We start from the raw sequence: 20,102 nt of genomic DNA, 5'->3' as shown, positions 1-20,102 counted from the left end.
AAGTGTCTTTTCTAGGGGCCACAAGGAAAGAGTGGTCTCCCAGGCCTGCGAGGAATTGATGGACCCCCCGTAAGTTCTTTCAGGCATGTCTGAATGGCTGGGATATGTGCAAAGAAAAAATCAAACGGCTGTGAAAGGACAATTTGTCCACTCGTGACAACTTGAGTTTGGTTTAAATTTCATTTTGTGCACAAAGCTTTAAATTATTCATACCTTGTGCACCTCTTGTTCATTGCTTTTATTAATGGCATTTCCAACACATTCCACAATCATGGATGTTATTGCGAGTCTTTTTAAATCAAACTTACCTGTTATCCTGTTATCTTGAAGAATTCTCAATCTCAGCAGTGGCCATATCGCTTCCTGTCACTGAGTAATTACAAGATGAACAAGTACACCTGTGAATGGATCGTTATCTTAAAAGTATCGAGGCGAACTGAAGGTGGAATGGGCAATGATTTTGTAGGGGAGAAAGGAGGTTGTTGTCTCTCTTCTCCTGCAGTCAAAAGGAACATTGATTTGAAATAGATCCGAGTTTGCATTGAAACTAACAGTGTTAACAACGATTCATTGGCAAATAAAAATGCCGGAGATGCAAACACGTGGACTTTGTAATTAACCGGTCATTAAGCCGATATTTGAATCTCTGGCGATTGGGGTCACATGTCTCGTGTGCAAATGAAACAGGACCAAGCTAATGAGTAAATGAAAATGGATTTCTTCAAAGTGCACCGAAGACTCTTTTAAATTTTAATAGTTTGTTTTTTAAATTTTCAAAAAAGTTCCATTTGTTCCATAGTTTGAACAGCCTCGGTTTAATAGTTAGAAAGTCTGCTCTGTGTCTGGGAGCGGTCGGTGGTTCAAACCCCATCAGAGTCAAATTAAAGACTTAAAATGGTACATGCTGCTTCCTTGCTTCATGCTCAGCATTTAGAAAGGATAGATCAAGGACAAACAACCATAAGTTGGTCATAATAGTGCAGGCTTTGATGGACCAAATGGCTTCCGACGAGATTGAATTTCCTTGTAATAAAAGGAGGCAAGTGGAGTGGAAGGGAGAAGTTCAAAATTCTGCATTTTTTTTGCATCCATAAATAATATTGTGATGATGAGTTTAAATGTCCAAATGTTCTAAATGCTATGTCTTGCTCATTTTAAACCCTTATTTGCAATTTATAACATGCTTCTTATAATGATGATTTGTCAAAAGGTCAGTTTCACAAAATCGGATGCTCATTAATTATCCCGCAAGAAAATTTGGATGAAAGTGCATTCTTTGGTTTTTCATTGGAGAAATAAAGTAGGACATGCAGGCTGATTCAAATTGATTGCAGACAAAATGGAAATAGCACAGGCTGATACAAACTCCTGCAGACTGACGACTGACACCAAGTGAAATAGAACGGCACTCGGTAGAGAGCGTACCTTTGGCAGGCTGAACAGTTTACGTTTTGTATCCCACTGATAGGTCGAATCTGGATCCAGACATGAACCAAAGTTTAATCAGCTTCTTCTTCTCCCCGACTCGACTCATCCATTAGGTTTTGTCAAAATCCGTCCACAACATTTTGAGATATCGTGCTAAAATTATAGCATCCGGATGCAGATCTTAACCAAAATCGAATAATTTCGTACTTGTTACACACACACACACACACACACACACACACACACACACACACACACACACACACACACACACACACACACACATACATACACACACACACACACACACACACATGTCCACCAAATTTCGTCCGAATCCGTTCATATCTTTTTGAGATATTCTACTCACAGACAGACAAACAGAAAACAGGGGTGAAAACGTGACGTCCATCTACCTCCGGTGGCAGAGGTAAAATATACATAGTGATGCAAAATTATGCAGATTTGTCGGAGGCACACTGGTCAGAGGGATGCAGACTGGTCGTCTCTAAGGGACTCACATCCAGAGTTGGACAGCAGCCCATAATGACTCCTGTATAATCTGAGATTACATTTTCAGCATAAACTGCCATCATGTGTTCATTGTTGCATTGTTTGCACAATCATTGTATGAAATCTCACTGCTCAATATTCACCTATGTCTGTAATTGTATGATAGCAAGCTTATGGATTGTACTTTGAAAGAACAAGCAATATTGGACAATAATGAAAGTAATGTCATATAATAAGCCTTATGTGTTTAAGTTTAAAATAAAACAATAACCACATCTCTATATAGTGCCAAAATTTACCTACTTATATGTCCCCTATATTATTATCATTATCTATTAGGATTTTCCATTTCCAAATGGAAGACCTTTTATTCATCTTCTGAATATTATTGTTATTATTATTATTATTATTATTATTATGATTATTATTATTATTTCAGCCTTTTGTTGTTCTAATACCACCAAAAGAACTTCGGCTGCAAACATCTAATTTTTCACGAACATGGATACTAGTGTGAAGGTGTGCATCTGCATATACATCTTTGACCTTGACCTTTACCGGACCTTCAATTGATCTTTAATGGGCCTTTGATTGATCTCTATGCCCCCTTTTTATTTTAACGTATATCAGGGATTACATTCAATCAATAGCATGTTACATTCACCATTCAAAAAATCCAAATAAAATAAATCTGCATTCATTTAATGTAATGTTATTGCAAAATGGCTCAATAATTTGAAAGCCTAGTCCAATTAGGTCAACGTGAATGAATGAATATGAATGATCGTTTTAAGGCCATTTTCCCCGCTAGAGCGGGGGTTAGCCTTGCGGGTCCCATGACAATCATCATGGTTCCCTGTTTGAGGCAATGTTTTTATGGCCATGGTTCCCTACGGTATCCTTTTCCTACCCCCATAAACATAACAATACTATTGAAATTATAATGGTAAAGATAATGATAATGGTACAAAATGATAATTGTAATGATAATAATTACAATAATGACATAATGGATAATGATAATTATCATAATAATGATAATGGTATGTAATGATAATGTTAATAATAACAATAATGATAATTATAATGGTACATAAGACACATATTGATAATGATAATAATTATCATAATGACACATAATGGATAATGATAATAATAATGATCATAATCATGACATGTAATGATAATGGTACGTAACGATAATGTTAATAATAACAATAATAGTAATTATAATGGTACATAATAATGACACATAATGATAATGGTACATAATGATCATGATAATGGTAATAATAATGATGATGGTACCTAATGATAATGATCATCATAATGGTAATAATAATGATGATGATAGTACCTCATGATAATGACAATAACAGCACATAAACTAAAATAATAATGATAACGATAATGAAAATGGTGCATAATGATAATAATAATGACAACGATACATGCTGATAATAATAATAATAATAATAATAATGATGATGATAATGGCACATAATGATAATGATCATGATAATAATGACAATGATAATGGTACATAATGATAATAATAACAATAATAATGACAACGATACATAATGATAATAAAAAAAATAATAATAATAATGATGATGATAATGGCACATAATGATAATGATCATGATAATAATGACAATGATAATGGCACATAATGATAATAATAACAATAATAATGACAACGATACTTAATGATAATGATTATAATAATGACAATGATAATGGCACATAATTATTATGATAATAATAATGATAATGGTACATAATGATAATAATATTGACAACGATACATAATGATAATAATAATGACAATGATAATGGCACATAATGATTTACATTGTAGGTTTGCATAAACACATGATAATACTAATAATAATGATAATAATAATAATAATGACAATATTGAAAATTACAATGATAATAATGAATAGTCTGAAGTGGGGAAGACGCTCATGTCCTGTTGGAGGGCAGTCATAGTCGGGCTGCATTTGGTGATGAAGAGGGTCTTGTAAGGTCTTAGGGGGTCTTGAAGGACTTCAAGGGAATGTGGGGTCTTAAAGGGTACATAGAGTTTAAAAGGGTCCAAAGTGTGAAAATGTTCTTAAAAGGACAAAAAGAGGAAAATAACAAAATAGACGGTCCCCTATCTGCTATTATTGTTATTATCACTACAGATTTACAGTATTGCACTTTCAATGCTAAACTTTCCGAAATACCGTGCACTTAATGATTTCACCAAATTGTCTGTTTCAATGAAAGTTGGCCCTCTGTTGATGTTACAAAACCGAATGTTTTAACATAATAATTGTTCTTGGTTATCTTACACCACCCGTGTTTGTCAACATTCTAATGAATGTTTTAAAAATTTAATCAGTAGAAGCGATTCCATGGGAATGGTAATTCTGATCTCTCAATGTGCTTCCATCCTCCACAGGGTCACCCAGGAAAAGAAGGCCCAGTTGGCGAGAAGGGAAACTTTGTAGGTTTGCATAAACACATTTTCCACTTTGAATTTCTAGTTTTTTTGTCACTCGTTTACTACTCTTCTGCCAGGATATGATCTCCAATGCTAAAGATTTATTTCTCTTGGGAAAGTAAACGCTTGGACATGATCTTTAATTTCCTTATCTTGAATAGTTGGGGATTCATAAATAGGAAACAACAAGGAGCAATAAATACTGGCACACATTTTCAACAAAAACCACCTTTTTCATTCCAAAATATTTCTCTGTTGTACATGTGACACTGACAGGAGCTATATTATTTTGGAACATAAATTTTGTAGGAAAGACACACAAGCTATTTCGAAAAAAACCCACAAATGCGGCTTTCCCACATTCAAGCTGTACCTGAAATGAGTTGTGCTTTTGGTTGAACCGATCACTGTCAATTTTTTATAACAGTGATTATTGGGTCACAAACTGTATTGAAGAATCCAATGTGAATCAATAGAGAGACATCAGGAATATGCGAGTTGAAATTTCCTCAGACTTTTTCTGGAAGCATAATGATAAAGGCCAGAGTCAGTCTGGTAGCAGTAAAATAAGGAGAATTAATTTATTCAAGCAAATGTTGTCCAAGAGGTATTCTAACTGCCGTGGGAAAACAGGTGAAGTGACGTTCAGGGCATTAGCCTTCCTTGTCTTACTTTGAAGAAGGGTTCATGCGAGAAACATCGCATCACCCTATTTCCCATGAGTGTTAGCGTACCTCTTTGAACATATTGTTGAGAATATCCATATTCTCCTGGAAGCCTCCTATTGTGCCGCTATTTTCAGAAAGTGGGATTTCCTTTTTGTGCTTTTTTATACAAAGTCGAGGCACGTGGAGGAGCTAGAACACTGAATGGATTGAGACGCAACCGAACAAAAGGATCAGTAGGAAGAGAGGGGGGAAACACCAACAGCATGTTTAAAGGATAAAATAGAGGGAGACTTGGACAAATAAGGAACGTGGGGAAGAATGAGGGATGGGAGAGGATGCACCGGGTGGATACAAGATGGATACAGACGCAAATTCTTGTTAAAATAAAAAAATTGTCTTAATTAGGTTTAAAAAAAAAAATTTTTTTTTTTTTTTTTGTATACTGAATCGAGGCTCGTGAAAGAGCTAACAAATTCAAAATATTACCTACCTCTTATAGATAATATGTAGTTCTGTGATTTTGTATTGATATTCGTACGATCATTCCATTAAAACTTCGTACTATTGATATTCGTACTTCCATTAAAACGATCATTCATTCATTCATTCATTCGTACATCCTAAATTCAATATTAAAAAGGCTATGGGACATCAGCAATTTTGGTGGCCATTTTTTTTTAAAATGGCTGCCATGTTGAATTTCGGGTTGCCTAATCGACTGGATTTAAAGAGCGTCTATCTGAGAGCGTAACTGCCAAATTTCCTGCTGGTCTCACAATGTGAACGATTCACCCTAAGAATGGGTGTTAGCCACCCAGCTAGTAGGTCTCTATCTACATACATCAAACTTTAGTTTACGCACGGAATGTAGAGACATTGAAAAGTCCACCATCCATTCTAACATTAATGGATGTGCCATTTTGATTTTCCAACAGTGCTTTCTTTAGCATAACTGAGAAGAATAAAACAAAAGAGGATTGACGCAATCACACAGCCATTGCTTCACTCCAATTGCAACGTAAATATTTTTGAGAAAACTTGTCATTTGCACATACATTCGTGTTTAATGTACTTCATTTGTTTCCTGCAGGGTCCTCCTGGTCCTCAAGGCCCTGTGGGTTATCCCGGTCCACGTGGTGTCAAGGTGAGATGTACACCGGTTGTTGAAGAGTCTTGCGATTGTCTCACAGTTGCTTTGTGGGTGGTATCACTGTGCGAAGCAAGAGTGGACAAATAGTGCGGGTGGGCACACTTTTCATATGATGTAACATGTATGAGTTATAACATCTGAGTTATAATTACTATGGCAGTTTAGCTGCATTAGAGAAGTATCTGCAGAAGACAATGGCCATATAAGGCAGGTAATAGTATAATGATGTCTCTGTTGGCAGACAATATTGTGTGAACACTTAACTAGTGTACCTGTGTTGCAGTTAGACAACTTATTGAGGCATATGCCTATTGAACAGGAGGTCAGGAATGATTTCAGCCTGCAGATAGGCACCTTTCTCTGAGGGCTGCAGTTTTGCCACCGGTTCAGTAGCACCTGTCGGTTTAGGCAGAGATTTGCAATTTGGCCAGGATGTTGGTGGTAACTCTCCTACTCTTCAGTGAAAGACAGTGGAATATTTAATGTCCACCAACTAATGCTACCAGGTGGAGTTACCAGCTTACTGTCCATCTGAGGATGGCGGACACATTGATGTGTCACCCTACCAGTGAAGCACCAACGTGACCGTTTATAATCGGGTCTATTATCAGACCAAAACTACACACCTCGGATGTAAGTGTGCTACGCACCGCCCTGTCATAAATAAAACAAACTTTATTACACTTGCAATAAATTTGTTTATTGATTATGCTCATATCCCATGAAGTAATATTTGTTTGGTATCAATTTGGCGGTGCTTGTCGTAAAAAAGGTGACAAAAAGGGTTGGCGGCAGGAAGGGCATCCGACCGTAAAACATTGCTTCAAAAAGGGGACAAACAAAAACAACAACAACCACGGTGCGCGAAAAAGGCCAACCCCCGCATTGCGGGGAAAAATGGCCTCTAAAGGTGTTTTTTTTTTTTATTGAACGAGGTACCAGGATTAATTTTAATATGGTGTTCTTTCACCTAGGTTGTCTCTGCTCGTGTTTGATTCTCAGCAGAATTTCCAAGTAAAACTCCAGGTGGTGCTGCATGGTAAAGCATGCTGTTCTTTCGATAACAATGTGAAAACTCCCTGTTCAGTTTGAACTCTGGTTACAGACGTTGAACACCTCTTAAACATCTTTCAAAACGTAGGCCATTGTGTGCCGGCGGACCTGCCCAAGTTTGAAGTCCGCAAAATGGATCTATAAAGCGTTTGGTTGACCACTTTGCTCTGTTTTCACTCTTTTAAATTTCCAACGTCCCCTGAATCCCAATGATGCTTTGTGTACCGATCCACAAATTAGAGATCAAACGAAATCTGAACACCTCCATCATTTTGCACCTCATTCCTTTATATTACAGTTTCAATGGTGATATTGATCCCAAAAGTTATTTTTGGCACACTGCAAGCACCAAAACAATTGTTATATTATTTTCTACCTCATAAACTAAACAAACTTTTCAAGAAAAGTCACAAGGATGGTAAAAGACACCGCCCCACGCTCAGATGTACCCTTGCGGGTAATCTCCGTATGAGCTTTTGCAGCACACCGTTGAGTTGAAAGGCCTCGTGTTAATACTCAGAGACTCCAAAATGCTTGCCTTGTTCTGCAGCCATATGAAACGGATATGCCGATCACACAATGAGATGAAGGTATGATAAGTGATTATCCATTCAGAACGTGTACCTCTTATGGGCAGCCTCTTTGTTCAGCCAGAAACCTATCAAATGTATGTCTCATGTGAAATTAGAGGCCTCAAGCATTGGAAACACTTGTGTCGTCCATCTTGTCTCCACGCAGGGAGCCGATGGGCCGCGTGGCATGAAAGGCGACAAAGGACAATTGGTAAGTCTCCACTGCACGAATGATGTGTGCCAGGTGTATATTCAACACTGTCAAGCTTGGTAATTGCATTGCCCTCCTTTTTAATTCACCAGGGTGAAGAAGGCTTTCCTGGCTTTAAAGGAAATGTAGGCCTCAAGGGAGAAAAGGTAAGAAAAGCCGGCGAATGCCTGATTGTTTTGGTGTATGGAAAACTACGTTGAGAGTCTCAGTATGGTATGGTCTCATTGGCACTGAAGTGGCACATTGGCACGAACAGAAGGTTTTAGGGATTTTTCATCTTTGCAAGGAAGGATTAGAAGAGAGAATGAAAAGGTGGCATCATACAAAAGTAAGCATATATTTTTGAGCGTGTCCACAGGTGTTTAATGTTATTTTAGAGACATTCATATTTCTGCAGGGAGATGCTGGCCCAGCAGGACCAAGGGGTGACGATGGACCTGAAGGTCACAAGGGTCGCTTTGGGCCTCCAGGAGACACCGGACCACTTGGACCAGCAGGCGAGAAGGTCTGGTTAAATATTCAGTTTGAGTTTCCTTGCGTCGCTATGTAAACTCCCCGATGGGGTTTATGTGGAATGACTAATTTGATGTTCCCAACACCTTGTAGGTTTTGTTGAAGAATCAATATGCAGTGCCATGATATCCATTGCTTAGTCTGTATAGGTTGTTGCATCTCACACGTGATGCATTGATTGTGTAAACCATGACAGGATTGTCCCCATATTAATTCCGAGGGTAATTTATCTTTGACTCGTGATGGACAAGGCCTCAGGTTTGAATCATTTTTTTTGGTATGATTACAACCCTTCCACTCAGCTTTAAACTTTTAAAATTAGCGGAGGCAATGCCTTTATTCAAACCACAGAGCATGTCCGTGCCATGCTCGAGGGCCGACAGGAGCATGAAGGCTTCGACCTTTGGGCATCAGCCATTAACCTTTAAAGGATGACAGCTCTCCACACCCTCTGTCCCCCACTCATCCCAACTACCCGATTAATACTGTATCACTCCTGCAAATTGCATAGCTGCATTGGCTATCAGAAACTGAGAAAAAACTTGCCAACAGTCAGATGAAGAACTTTCATTATGCACATTATAATTATGAATTGTGAGCATCATTGTACTTCGACAAATGCGAGTAAATTGCATGCAGTTTGTACGAATGTAGTCAAAGCCCAAGTCAATCTGAACACTGAAGAATCGCAAATGCTAATTATGATGTTTTGTTAAATTTTGGAGTTAAAACTGGACTTTTAATATATATACAGGATATGTATATCCACTAAATGGCCAAAAGTATGCGGACACCCCTTCTAATGAGTGGATTCGGCTGTTTCAGCCACACCCATTGCTGAAAGGTATACAATCACGTGAAAAAGTAAGTACACCCCATGTAAAGTTTTAACTTTTCAAACACATTTCAACATACAGCTATTTGATCTTTATTTCAACAATATTGAGAGATAAAGGTGATATAATATAACAAATATCATGAAACATTTACATTTTGTAGTCCATTGTATAATTTAAACAAACATAAATGCAAATTTCGCATGTGGAAAAAGTAAGTACACCCTTGGCTCTAATAGGTGGTATTGCCCCCTTTGGCAGAAACATCCTCAAGTAGGCGTTTCTTATAACTGTCTACCAATCTCTGACTTATTGATTTCAAATTGTTTGGAGATCTTTTTAAATCCCTTCCCAGACTCGTAGGCATCTATAACCTTCTTTCTGAAGGCCTCAGAGAGCTCTTTTGATCTAGGCATGGTGATGCCGCACACTTAAACAACAAAGAGCAAACCAAACTAAATGTCTGTGGTTTAAATAAGACAGGTTCCCCCAAGATCCTCTCTAACGATGTTCTAATCATTTGCACCTGAGCTGGTGCACCTGATTCTAATTTTAGGTATTTGAAGTAGTGATAAATGTAGGGGTGTACTTACTTTTTCCACATGCGAAATTTGCATTTATGTTTATTTAAATCATACAATGGACTACAAAATGTAAATGTTTCATGATATTTGTTATATTATGTCAACTTTATCTATCAATATTGTTGAAATGAAGATCAAACAGCTGTATGTTGAAATATGTTGAAAAAGTGAAAACTTTACATGGGGTGGACTTACTTTTTCATGTGACTGTATATAATCAAGCACACAGCCATGCAATCTCCATAGAGAAACATTGGCAGTAGAATGGGCCGTACTGAACAGCTCAGTGACTTTCAACGTGGCACCGTCATAGATTCCACCTTTACAACAAGTCAGTTCGTCAAATTTCTGTCCTGCTAGAGCTGCCCCAGTCAACTGTAAGTGCTGTTATTGTGAAGTGGAAACGTGTAGGAGCAACAACAGCTCAGCCGCATAGTGGTAGGCCACACAACCTCACAGAACGGGACCGCCGAGTGCTGAAGCACGTGTCACGTAAAAATTGTCTGTTCTCGGTTGCAACACTCACTACCGAGTTCCAAACTCCCTCTGGAAGCAATGTCAGAACAACAACTGTTTTTCGGGAGCTTCATGAAATGGGCTTCCAGGGCCGAGCAGCCGCACACATGCCTAAGATCACCATGCGTGGTGTGAAGCTCGCCACCATTGGACTCTGGAGCAGTGGAAACGCGTTCTCTGGAGTGATGAATCACGCTGTACCCTCTGGCAGTCCGACGGATGAAGCTGGGTTTGGCGGATGCCAGGAGAACGCTACCTACCCGAATGCATAGTGCCAACTGTAAAGTTTGGTGGAGGAGGGAAAATGGTCTGGGCCTGTTTTTCATGGTTCCGGCTGGGCCACTTCATTCCGGTAAAGGGAAATCTTAACGCTAAAGCATACAATGGCATTCTAGACGATTGTGTGCTTCCAACTTTGTGTAAACAGTTTGGGGAAGGCCCTTTCCTGTTTCAGCATGACAGTGCCCCATGCACAAAGCAAAGTCCACACAGAAATAGTTTGTCGAGATTGGTGTGGAAGAACTTGACTGGCCTGCACAAAGCCCTGACCTCAGCCCCATCAAATACCTATGGGATGAATTGGAACGCCGAATGCGAGCCATGCCTAATCGCCCAACATCAGTGCCTGACCTCACTAATGCTCTTGTGGCTGAATGGAAGCAAATCCCGCAGCAATGTTCCAACATCTAGTGGAAAGCCTTCCCAGAAGAGTGAAGTTTGTTGTAGCAGCAAAGGGTGGGGGTTTGGGGGGACCAATTCCATATTGATGCCCATGATTTTGGAATGAGATGTTCGACGAACACATACGGGTCTGATGTTCTGGTGTCCACATACTTTTTCCCATGTTGTGTATGTATATGGATATATATATATATGTTCAAAACACACCTGGTCACAAGTGTGCCGCACTGACCGGGTCCTCAGTCGAGGTCCTCAGCATCATCCCGTTTCGGCCCTTCAACCTCAATACGGTCAGCTAAGGTGGGCCAGCAGGGGCACATACACATCCACATGCAGCAACTGCACCTGGATGCGTACATACCCCTACCCACAGCCAGTGCGAACAACAACAACAACACCTCCACATCCAGAATCCACAGCACCAAACAAACATGGTGGAACACTCAAACACCCACCTTTATACCCTTCACCACTCACCAACAAAACACACCAGATCATGCATACACACACATACACACCCATACACACACATACACACACAACACCAACCAACCAACCACCTACCCGTACATCATACACCACTCAACACACAAAAACACACACTCATGCAAAAATTAATTCATGCAAAAAACACACACCCTCACCCACTCACTCATATACACAAAATAAGAAATAATAATAGTAACAAAAAAAACAAAAACAAAAACACAACCAACCTACACCGTTCGACGTGGCTCCATAAACTTCTTCCATATCCAAAATGAGCCTTTCAAGGCAACCTGGGCCACCTTACCTTGTCACACATCCTCCTCCTTTCTGTCCCACACACTCCCAGCCTAGCAAGAAATGCAGCAAAGGAATTGCCAATATACCCTCTGCACCCCACCTCAAATGGCTGACACGAAACTCGCCAACCCTTCTCCCAGCACTCTGCCTCCAGCTCACTGTACTTTCCTCTCTTCCTCTCGTGCACCTCCTCCATGTTCTCTTCCCAAGGTACTGACAACTCCCCTAAGATGACCTGTCTTGTTGCACTTGACCAAATGACAATGTCAGGCCGCAACCTTGTCACACAGATCTCCTCTGGGAATACCAATTGTGGCTTTAGGTCTGCCATCACCTGCCAATCATAAGCATCTGACAGCCCTCTTGCTTTCCTCCTCCTCCTCTTTCCACCTCTTACCACTTGGCCCTCTTTGACAAACCACACCTCTCCCCCATCAGTCTCCTTCACTCTTCTCTCTCTCGATCTCAGCACCTCTTGTTGCACCATCTGCACCACCACCGCCAGCACCTGATCATGTCGCCACCTGTATTGTCCTGCTGCCAATGCTACTGAACATGCACTCAGTGCATGCTGCACCGTTCCCACACCTCCGCACAAATAAAATCTCTCCTCCTGCAACAACCCCCACAATCTCAAGTTTACTGGTGACGGAAGCACATCATACGTTGCCCGCAACAGGAAATTCAACAATATTGGCTCAATCCTCCAAATCTCTTGCCACTTCAATATCCTCACCCGCACACCTTCCCACTTAGTCCAAGCACCTTGCTGTGCCTGACCGACTGCTTTCACATATCTCCCCTCCTCTTCCTTTCTTCTCACCTCCCTCTCAACCATCTTCCTCCTCTCTTTCACACATGCCTTTCCCCATCGCTCATGCTCCATCCACCCCAAGCCATGCTTCCCATGCTGTACCATCCCCATGACTTCCTCCTGTTGCAACCGCTCCTCCATCTCGTCCACCTCTGCTCTTGCATTCCACTTCCAACCTCCCTTCTTCTCTGGGAGAGCATTCTTTACCACTGCATCACTTGAATCCCGCAACATCATGAACTCCCGCACCCTCACCACCTTAAACTCCTCGGTTAATGATGTCAAGGGAAACTGGAGTTTTCCACCCTGACCATAAAAGGCAATGTGCGTCAAACAGCGTGGCACTCCCAACCACCTCCTCACAAACCCACTCACCACAACCTCCATCCTCTCCACATGCCCAATTGCAATATCATACATCATCAATGGCCACAATACTCGTGGCATCAACCCAAACTTCAAAGACCATACCTTCAACTTACCTGGCAAACCACATCCATCAATCCTCTTCAAACCTCTCAAAAGCTTGTTTCTGACCTCCTCCACTCTTCCCACATCATTCAACTCCACTGTATACCATCTTCCCAAACTCTTCACAGGGGCCTCGACCAATGATGGAACCATCTCCCCTCCCAGTTCAAACCTGGGCACGTTATCCACCACTCCTCGTCTCACTACCACACTCCTCGACTTTCTTGCTTTAAATCGCATTCTTGCCCACCGCATCAACCTTTTCAGTCAATATACCTTTCCATGTCAAGTCATCAACCTTTCCATCAATATATATATGTATATATATATATATAATTATATATATATATATATATATATAATTATATATATATCTATATATAGATATATATCTATATATATATATATATATATATATATATATATATATATATATATATATATATATATATATATATATACATACACAACAGACATTTTAAGGCCATTTTCCCTGCAAGAGCAGGGGATAGCCTTGCGGTCCCCATGACAATCTTCTCCCTATTTTATTATATATATATATTTATATTTATATATTTATATATCCACTAAATGGCCAAAAGTATGCGGACACCCCTTCTAATTAGTGGATTGGCATGTGGAAATACATGGATAATTGCACGTGCACCAACTGTAACGCGAACGGTAACTGTAAGCTGCGCTTCACTTTTGCTGAACTTGGGGACGACTAAGAAGAAGACCTTTGTTGGTCGAAAACTTGTCGAAAATTAAAGATCGACGTCCTGAAGCTACGTCCGCGTCTGATTTAATCTCCCGATTATATATATATACTGTATATATATATATTGTTGCGAATATGGAATTTGGCCTCCATATCCGCTTGTAAATATTCCCCTATTTTCTCCGATACTCCCCAACTCTCCCTTACCCCATTCCCTAGTCCCATTGTCTGTAAACAACACCCATTAGAGCCGATCTTCCCCTTCATCCCCCCATTAAATGTCGTGCCCAGGTCCCCCGCACCACACGTAGACAATTATAGGACATCTTGCTAGTTATTCTTAATCTATGTCAGTTAAGGACTTGTTTCCATTAATTATGACTCTTCGTTGCACCAGAATGTGATTATATGGCACCTGTTAGGAAGTTTAGGACCTCCCCATACCTCTCCGCATCTCTTCCCCATGAAGAAGCGCCAACTACAACAACAACAACAAAAGAGGGGGGCGGCGCGGTGACGGCATGGGGAGTGGGCGTCCTCCTTCCGGCTCGGTTAGCCGCCATTGACCACGCGCCCCACGGGGTTACCACGAAGGGGCTCCCTGTCGGCCCCTCGTCAAGGGCGGAGCCGGTAACCCCCGCACCCAATGAGAAGCCATGGGCCGATGCCATCTGGGGCGGCGCTAACGAGCCGAGGGCGTGTCACTCCCCGCCGGATATACGCGGCCCCGCGCCGGACGTGACGTCAGATGCGCCCCGAGCTTGGAAGGACAAGACGCCACCCTCCCGAGCGCTGAGCGACCTCCCCGGCATCTCCACCAAAGTCGCGACCCTCCCGAGCGCTGAGCGACCTCCCCGGCATCTCCACCAAAGTCGCGACCCACGAGCGCTGAGCGACCTCCCCGCATCTGCTGGACACCACCGTACGTGATTCTGTCCCTGAGCCAGGTGCACCTGAGCCATCGACTGCCGCTTTCCTTGCCATCAAATCCCGTGTGAGTCAGCGTTGTCCCGTTTATCTGTGGTCTGTCTAGGGTTAATATAAGAGTGTGTCTAAGTGCCTGTCTTCCTATGCTGTCCCTCTTGTAGTTGTAATCTAACCTTTTTCCGTACGAATATACTTGAGAACTGAACCCCTGGTGTCGTATTGTGTCATTATAATCCAGCCGGGTGTCTTCTTTTTCTTATTGAGCCAGCATAGCGCGATTAGTCAACCCCGGGCACAATCGGGTAACTTGTACGGATACGGCGGCCATCCCGCTCGGCCCACCATACCATCAAAGTCGTATCTGTAACAATTGGTGTCAGGAGTGGGATTCGAGGCCCGACCAAATTTTGGAAAAAAAAAAACGAATAGAGGAAAAAAAAAAAATTTGGTCAAAATTTGGAGCGGCCGAAATTCGTTTTGTTTTACAAAACCCGAATTTTGAAAGTCGCGCTATGGCGGATCAAGACGGCTGGGGTCCGGTTAGGGAGAGTGAAGCAGGGTCGGTCCAGGACCAAATTGAGGGACATGAGGGACATGAGGAGAGCGAAACAGCGGGGGTAGCAGATTCGCAAAATAGCGTCGTCACGCACGAGGTAACGGGCGCGCGAAATGACGCCTCGCAAGTAGCTACGGCGGCCGCACCCGCTGCACAAGTGGGAGGGATGGCCCAAATGCAGGCCCTCATGGAGCAATTTATGGCGCAAATGCAGGCGTCCCTCAACCTGCAGAAGGACGATATGAGGGCTAATAGTGAGCAAATGAGGGCTGATAGTAAGCGATTGGGTGAGCGATTGGAGGACCAAATGGGGGTAATGGGGAACCGGATGGATGCTCAGAGTGAGCAAATGAGGGTTGATAGTGGGCGATTAGAGGGCCAAATGAGGGGTACCGGTGAGAAATTAGACAATAATTTTGAGGAGTTAGACAAGAAAATTGGGAAGTTAGACAATAATTTTGAGGGGTTAGACAACGGGATAAAAGAGGTGAAACATGGGTTAACGGGGGTAGAAAATAGAATGGCTGCCCAGGAGAATCAGATAGAGGGAGTGAAAAATGGGTTAGAGGGGTTAGAAAACAGTATGGAAGGCAAATTGAGGGACATGAGGGACCAAGCGGAAAGGGAAGTTAAACAAATGGAGCAGCAGATAGAGGGGGTCAGAATGGGGGTAGAAACCAAACTGGATGCTCACAGGGAGGAAATGGAGCAGATGAGGGTGGCATCTGGGCAGGAGATGCAAGTGATGGGGGAGGAGATCAGAAGAGGAGTGAGTGAGGAGGTCGGAGGAGTGCGCGAGGAGGTGAGGCACTGTGAGGAGCACATGGAAAAGGAGGTGAGAAAGGGGACTGTAAAGTTACAAGGGGGCATAGAGGACCTGACGCAAGAGGTGGAGCAGCTGACGGTGGGACAGACGGAGTTAGTGGAGCAGGTTCAAAGGAACACTGCGGTATTAGGAGGTTTAAAGGCGACACAGAAAGAACTAAAAGATGACTTGGTAGCGACGAAGAGGGAATGTCAGATGGTACGTGAGGGACTGACAACGAGGTTGGACGAGGTCATAGAGGTAATGGAGACGAAGGACCGGCAGGTGAGGACGCACCTGGAAACGGTCAAGGTAGCCTTGGAGGACGAGCTTGAGGAGACGTACCGGGGAATAAAAGAGGTGAAGCACAAATTAGAAGAAGTGGAAGAAGGGATGAGCGAAATTAAGAAGCGACGGAGAGGGGATAAGAAGGAGATAAAGGAGGAGATAAAAGAATTGGTCCAAAGTCTGTGTTTGGATCGTGATGATGTGCTCATTAACCGGATGAGGGATTCGCAGGTGATGGAGGAGAAGCGAAGAGGAAGAGGACCCGGTGTAAGTGGTGACCAATATGGTCGTGCGTATGATGCGCCAGGGGATTTAATAAGCTTGGGGGTCGAGATAGACCCGGGTGTTCGTGAGAGGCCGTTGGTGAAGTGTGCGACAGGTCTGGTGTGCGAAAATGGAGGTGTGCAAGAAAGTCCGACTCTGGGGTGTGTGAGGAAAAAGTGCGTGCCAAGGAGTGAGTGTGCTGGCGAGAGTGAGTCGGTCGTAGCGCGTGTGCGAGGGAGCACATGGAAGCGTGGTGTGGTGAGTGTTACAGAGGGTGTGACGGGAGAGTGTGCGCAGGAGTGTGCGCGAGAAAGGTGTGTGACAGACAGGTGCATGAGGAAAGAGTGCGCTGTCAGAAGTAAGGAAGAGTGTCCACCTGTGGTGAGTGTTACAGAGGGTGTAACGGGAGAGTGTGCGCGAGAAAGGTGTGTGACGGACAGGTGCATGGGGAAAGAGTGTGCTGTCAAGAGTAAGGGTGAGTGCGCTGTCAGGAATGGAGGTGAAAGTAGTGAGAGTGACATGGAGCGTGAGTTAGTTGTGACAGGTGAGCGAGGATGTACACCTGGGATGGAAGGATGCACACCTGGAATGGTAGAGCGTGAGTGGGAATGCACGCTGGAGTTGGTGGTGAGGCACGTGGTTGGGTGTGCGAATGAGGGCACACCTGTGATTGTCACAGAGGAGGTGACCGAGGAGGGGGTGCGAAGCGGTGTATTGGTGAGGTGTGCGAGCGACGAATGTGTGCCAAAGTGTTCGGTGGTCAGGTGTGTGACCAAGGCTGTGAGTGGAATGAGGGTACCTGGGTGTGTAAGGAAGGGTACGAGGAGCATGGGCACAGCTGGATGTGTGAGCAAGGAACGGGCTGCGGGATGTAAGCATGCAGGTGAAGCATCGACGTTAGACGGGGTAGAGTTTAGAACGACTTATAGCCGAATCGGGCCCTCGGTGCGTGCCGGGCCTCGCTTTGAACGGCCGCGTCCAGGCTCCACTAGGCGGAGCTGGCAGCCCGATAGAAAGGGTCGTCATGGCGACCACTTTTTGGTGAGACGTGCCGGCAGGTCGAGATCGGGGCATTGGATGGCTCCGTGCCGAGATGGTGCGTGGGATCTCGGCCCGGGTAAGCCCCCGTCCCTGCCCCGAATGCCGGACGCAGCCAGCCACTGGCACAGAACAACCAGCATCCATTGCTTGGCTTTACGAAGCCGGGCTTTGGACGGGAATTGGCGCACCGAGAGGTATTAGTGAGTAGACTGGGAGATGAGGTTCGTGTTTTGGACCCAAAATTAGAGAAAAACAAAATTTGATGATTGGCAAAGGATTGGCAGTAGTGATTGGCAGATGATGGGCAGTGATTGGCAAATTTTTGATTTGTTGAAATTTGATGTGCAAAATTGGTAGTGAGAGACCCCCGATGTGGTGGGATGGCATCCCTGCCACCCTTCTCACAGGTGGGGGCAAAGGAGCAATAGCTTATGGGGTGTATGGCAGTGAAAACTAGCCCGGGTGGGTTAGGATATGGTGTGTAGGGATCTAGCGAAGATTGACATTAGGTAACGTTAAGATTAGTTAGTGACTGATACCTGTAGTGGGGACGCAGGTAGATTAGTGTGGATTATAATGACGAGGGAGCGCAATAGTTAAAGGGACGACTGGGAAGCGCAAGTTTCAGAAGGGAGTAGTTAGCTGAGATGATGCTGTGTGTGTGAGGATTGAACAAGTGTGATTGCACAGGTGTGCAACTGGACAGGTGTGTGGAGCAGTGTATGAGTAGTGAGTGTTGTGGATCAGCGCGAATGCGCTTGGGGAGAGAAGGGTGCAGGTGGCACCAGGTGTGAGAGCACAGGTGTGCAGGTACAGGTGTGTGGAGAGAGTTGGAGTGAGTGGTACGGAGTGGTGTGCATGGTGCGAAGGTGTGGATGGGGGAAGAGTAGACCCCTTTCACGAGTACCCGGGGCGGGTAGTGTAAGTGTTAGGTAGAGGGTGCAGGTAAATTGTGGTTGGATATTGGCATTTGTGGTGCGGTTGCAGAATGGTGTTGTGGATGGGTGCATTAGTGTTGTGGAAATGGCTGGGCGTGTAGCCTGTTAGTGTGTGTAGTTGGTTGGGCACTCCACCACTGTGAGGATGTCGGCCAGGTGAGGCCGCAGGTGGGCTCTGGGAGCCGGTAGAGTTGTGGATGGGGCCCGAGGATCCGGAGGATGGACCCGGGTAGCCCAGTGCCAGAGAGGGCACCGAGTGGGGAGAGTGCCAGAGGGCCTTCCCCAGGTAGTTAGGTTAGGGCAAGGAGCAGGTAAGCTCGGAGGCAACTGCAGTGGTGGAGGTGTGCAGGTGGGTAGACCCACTGGGAGAGGTACACGCCACAGCCCAGAAATTGTACGAGGGCACCGGGAGATGAATCGGGGGAGTGAGACCCCAAATTGAAAAGCACCACAGTTTGGCCAATGGGAATTGGTTTTTAGAACCCATAGTGTAAGAGGGCCAATGGTTTGGCCGGAGGAAGACCCCGGGTGGTGTAAAGTTGTTAAAGTCATTTAGGAAATAGTTAGGATTGAAGAACCTGTCGCACCATACGCAGCCACTTGCCTGTGGTGATGATGATGACTCCACACCTGTGTTTTCTTTGTTTGTGTTGCAGAAATGAGAATTGCTGTTGGATTTGTGAGACGCATCACGACGTGGATGAGACATTGGGGTGATTCCATCTCTCCCTCCCTAGGAGGGACTGATGATGAATTGAAAATGGCAAATTTTGATGAGAGTTGAAAATGGCAAATTTGATTGGTTAGGAGGGAGAGAAGACGAATTTGGTATATGGGAGGAACGGGGAAGACAGTAGGGATGTTTGTGGATTTGTAAAGTAGATGTTTATGGGTAGTGTTGTGTTTTGTTGATACAGTAAGGGGTAAGGGAGGGGCCATGTAGGTTACCTGGTGGGGGGGGCGTACGGTAGGAACGTACCTGTCTCACCTGGTTCCCATGTGCCCCCAGTGTGCATCACCTTGCATTGCGTGCACTTTTGCGCCCTTACCACCTTGCTCACTTGTCTTGTTTTTGTCTCCCACCTCCGAGGATCTGGCTTTGGGGTAGAGAGAGAGGAGAGAGAGGTGCTGGCGACGCAGTTGTGGGCCTGCACTTTCGCTGCTTGCTGCCGGGATCGATACACCATATGGACCGCAATGTTTGTGGCCACCCACGATGGACCGCAGTTCGTTTGCGGCCAAGCACCACCCGGGGATGGACCTATGGGT

General features: G+C 43.9%; 1 protein-coding gene across 1 annotated transcript in view; it reads left to right on the top strand.

The window, feature by feature from the left end:
- The window catches only part of COL5A1 (collagen type V alpha 1 chain), a 505,662-nt gene that overhangs the window by 249,506 nt on the left and 236,054 nt on the right, over positions 1-20,102 (top strand). The window contains exons 25-30 of the mRNA XM_068102230.2: positions 16-69; positions 4,397-4,441; positions 6,197-6,250; positions 8,048-8,092; positions 8,185-8,238; positions 8,490-8,597. Coding sequence (XP_067958331.1) covers positions 16-69; positions 4,397-4,441; positions 6,197-6,250; positions 8,048-8,092; positions 8,185-8,238; positions 8,490-8,597 — 360 coding nt within the window. The remainder of the gene's footprint in view (positions 1-15; positions 70-4,396; positions 4,442-6,196; positions 6,251-8,047; positions 8,093-8,184; positions 8,239-8,489; positions 8,598-20,102) is intronic.

Source organism: Myxine glutinosa, chromosome 13 (genome assembly GCF_964187855.1).
Source record: "Myxine glutinosa chromosome 13, kmMyxGlut1.1, whole genome shotgun sequence".
NCBI lineage: Eukaryota > Metazoa > Chordata > Myxini > Myxiniformes > Myxinidae > Myxine > Myxine glutinosa.
Note: the sequence above shows the minus strand (reverse complement) of the source record. Positions and strands in the feature narration are given on the sequence as shown.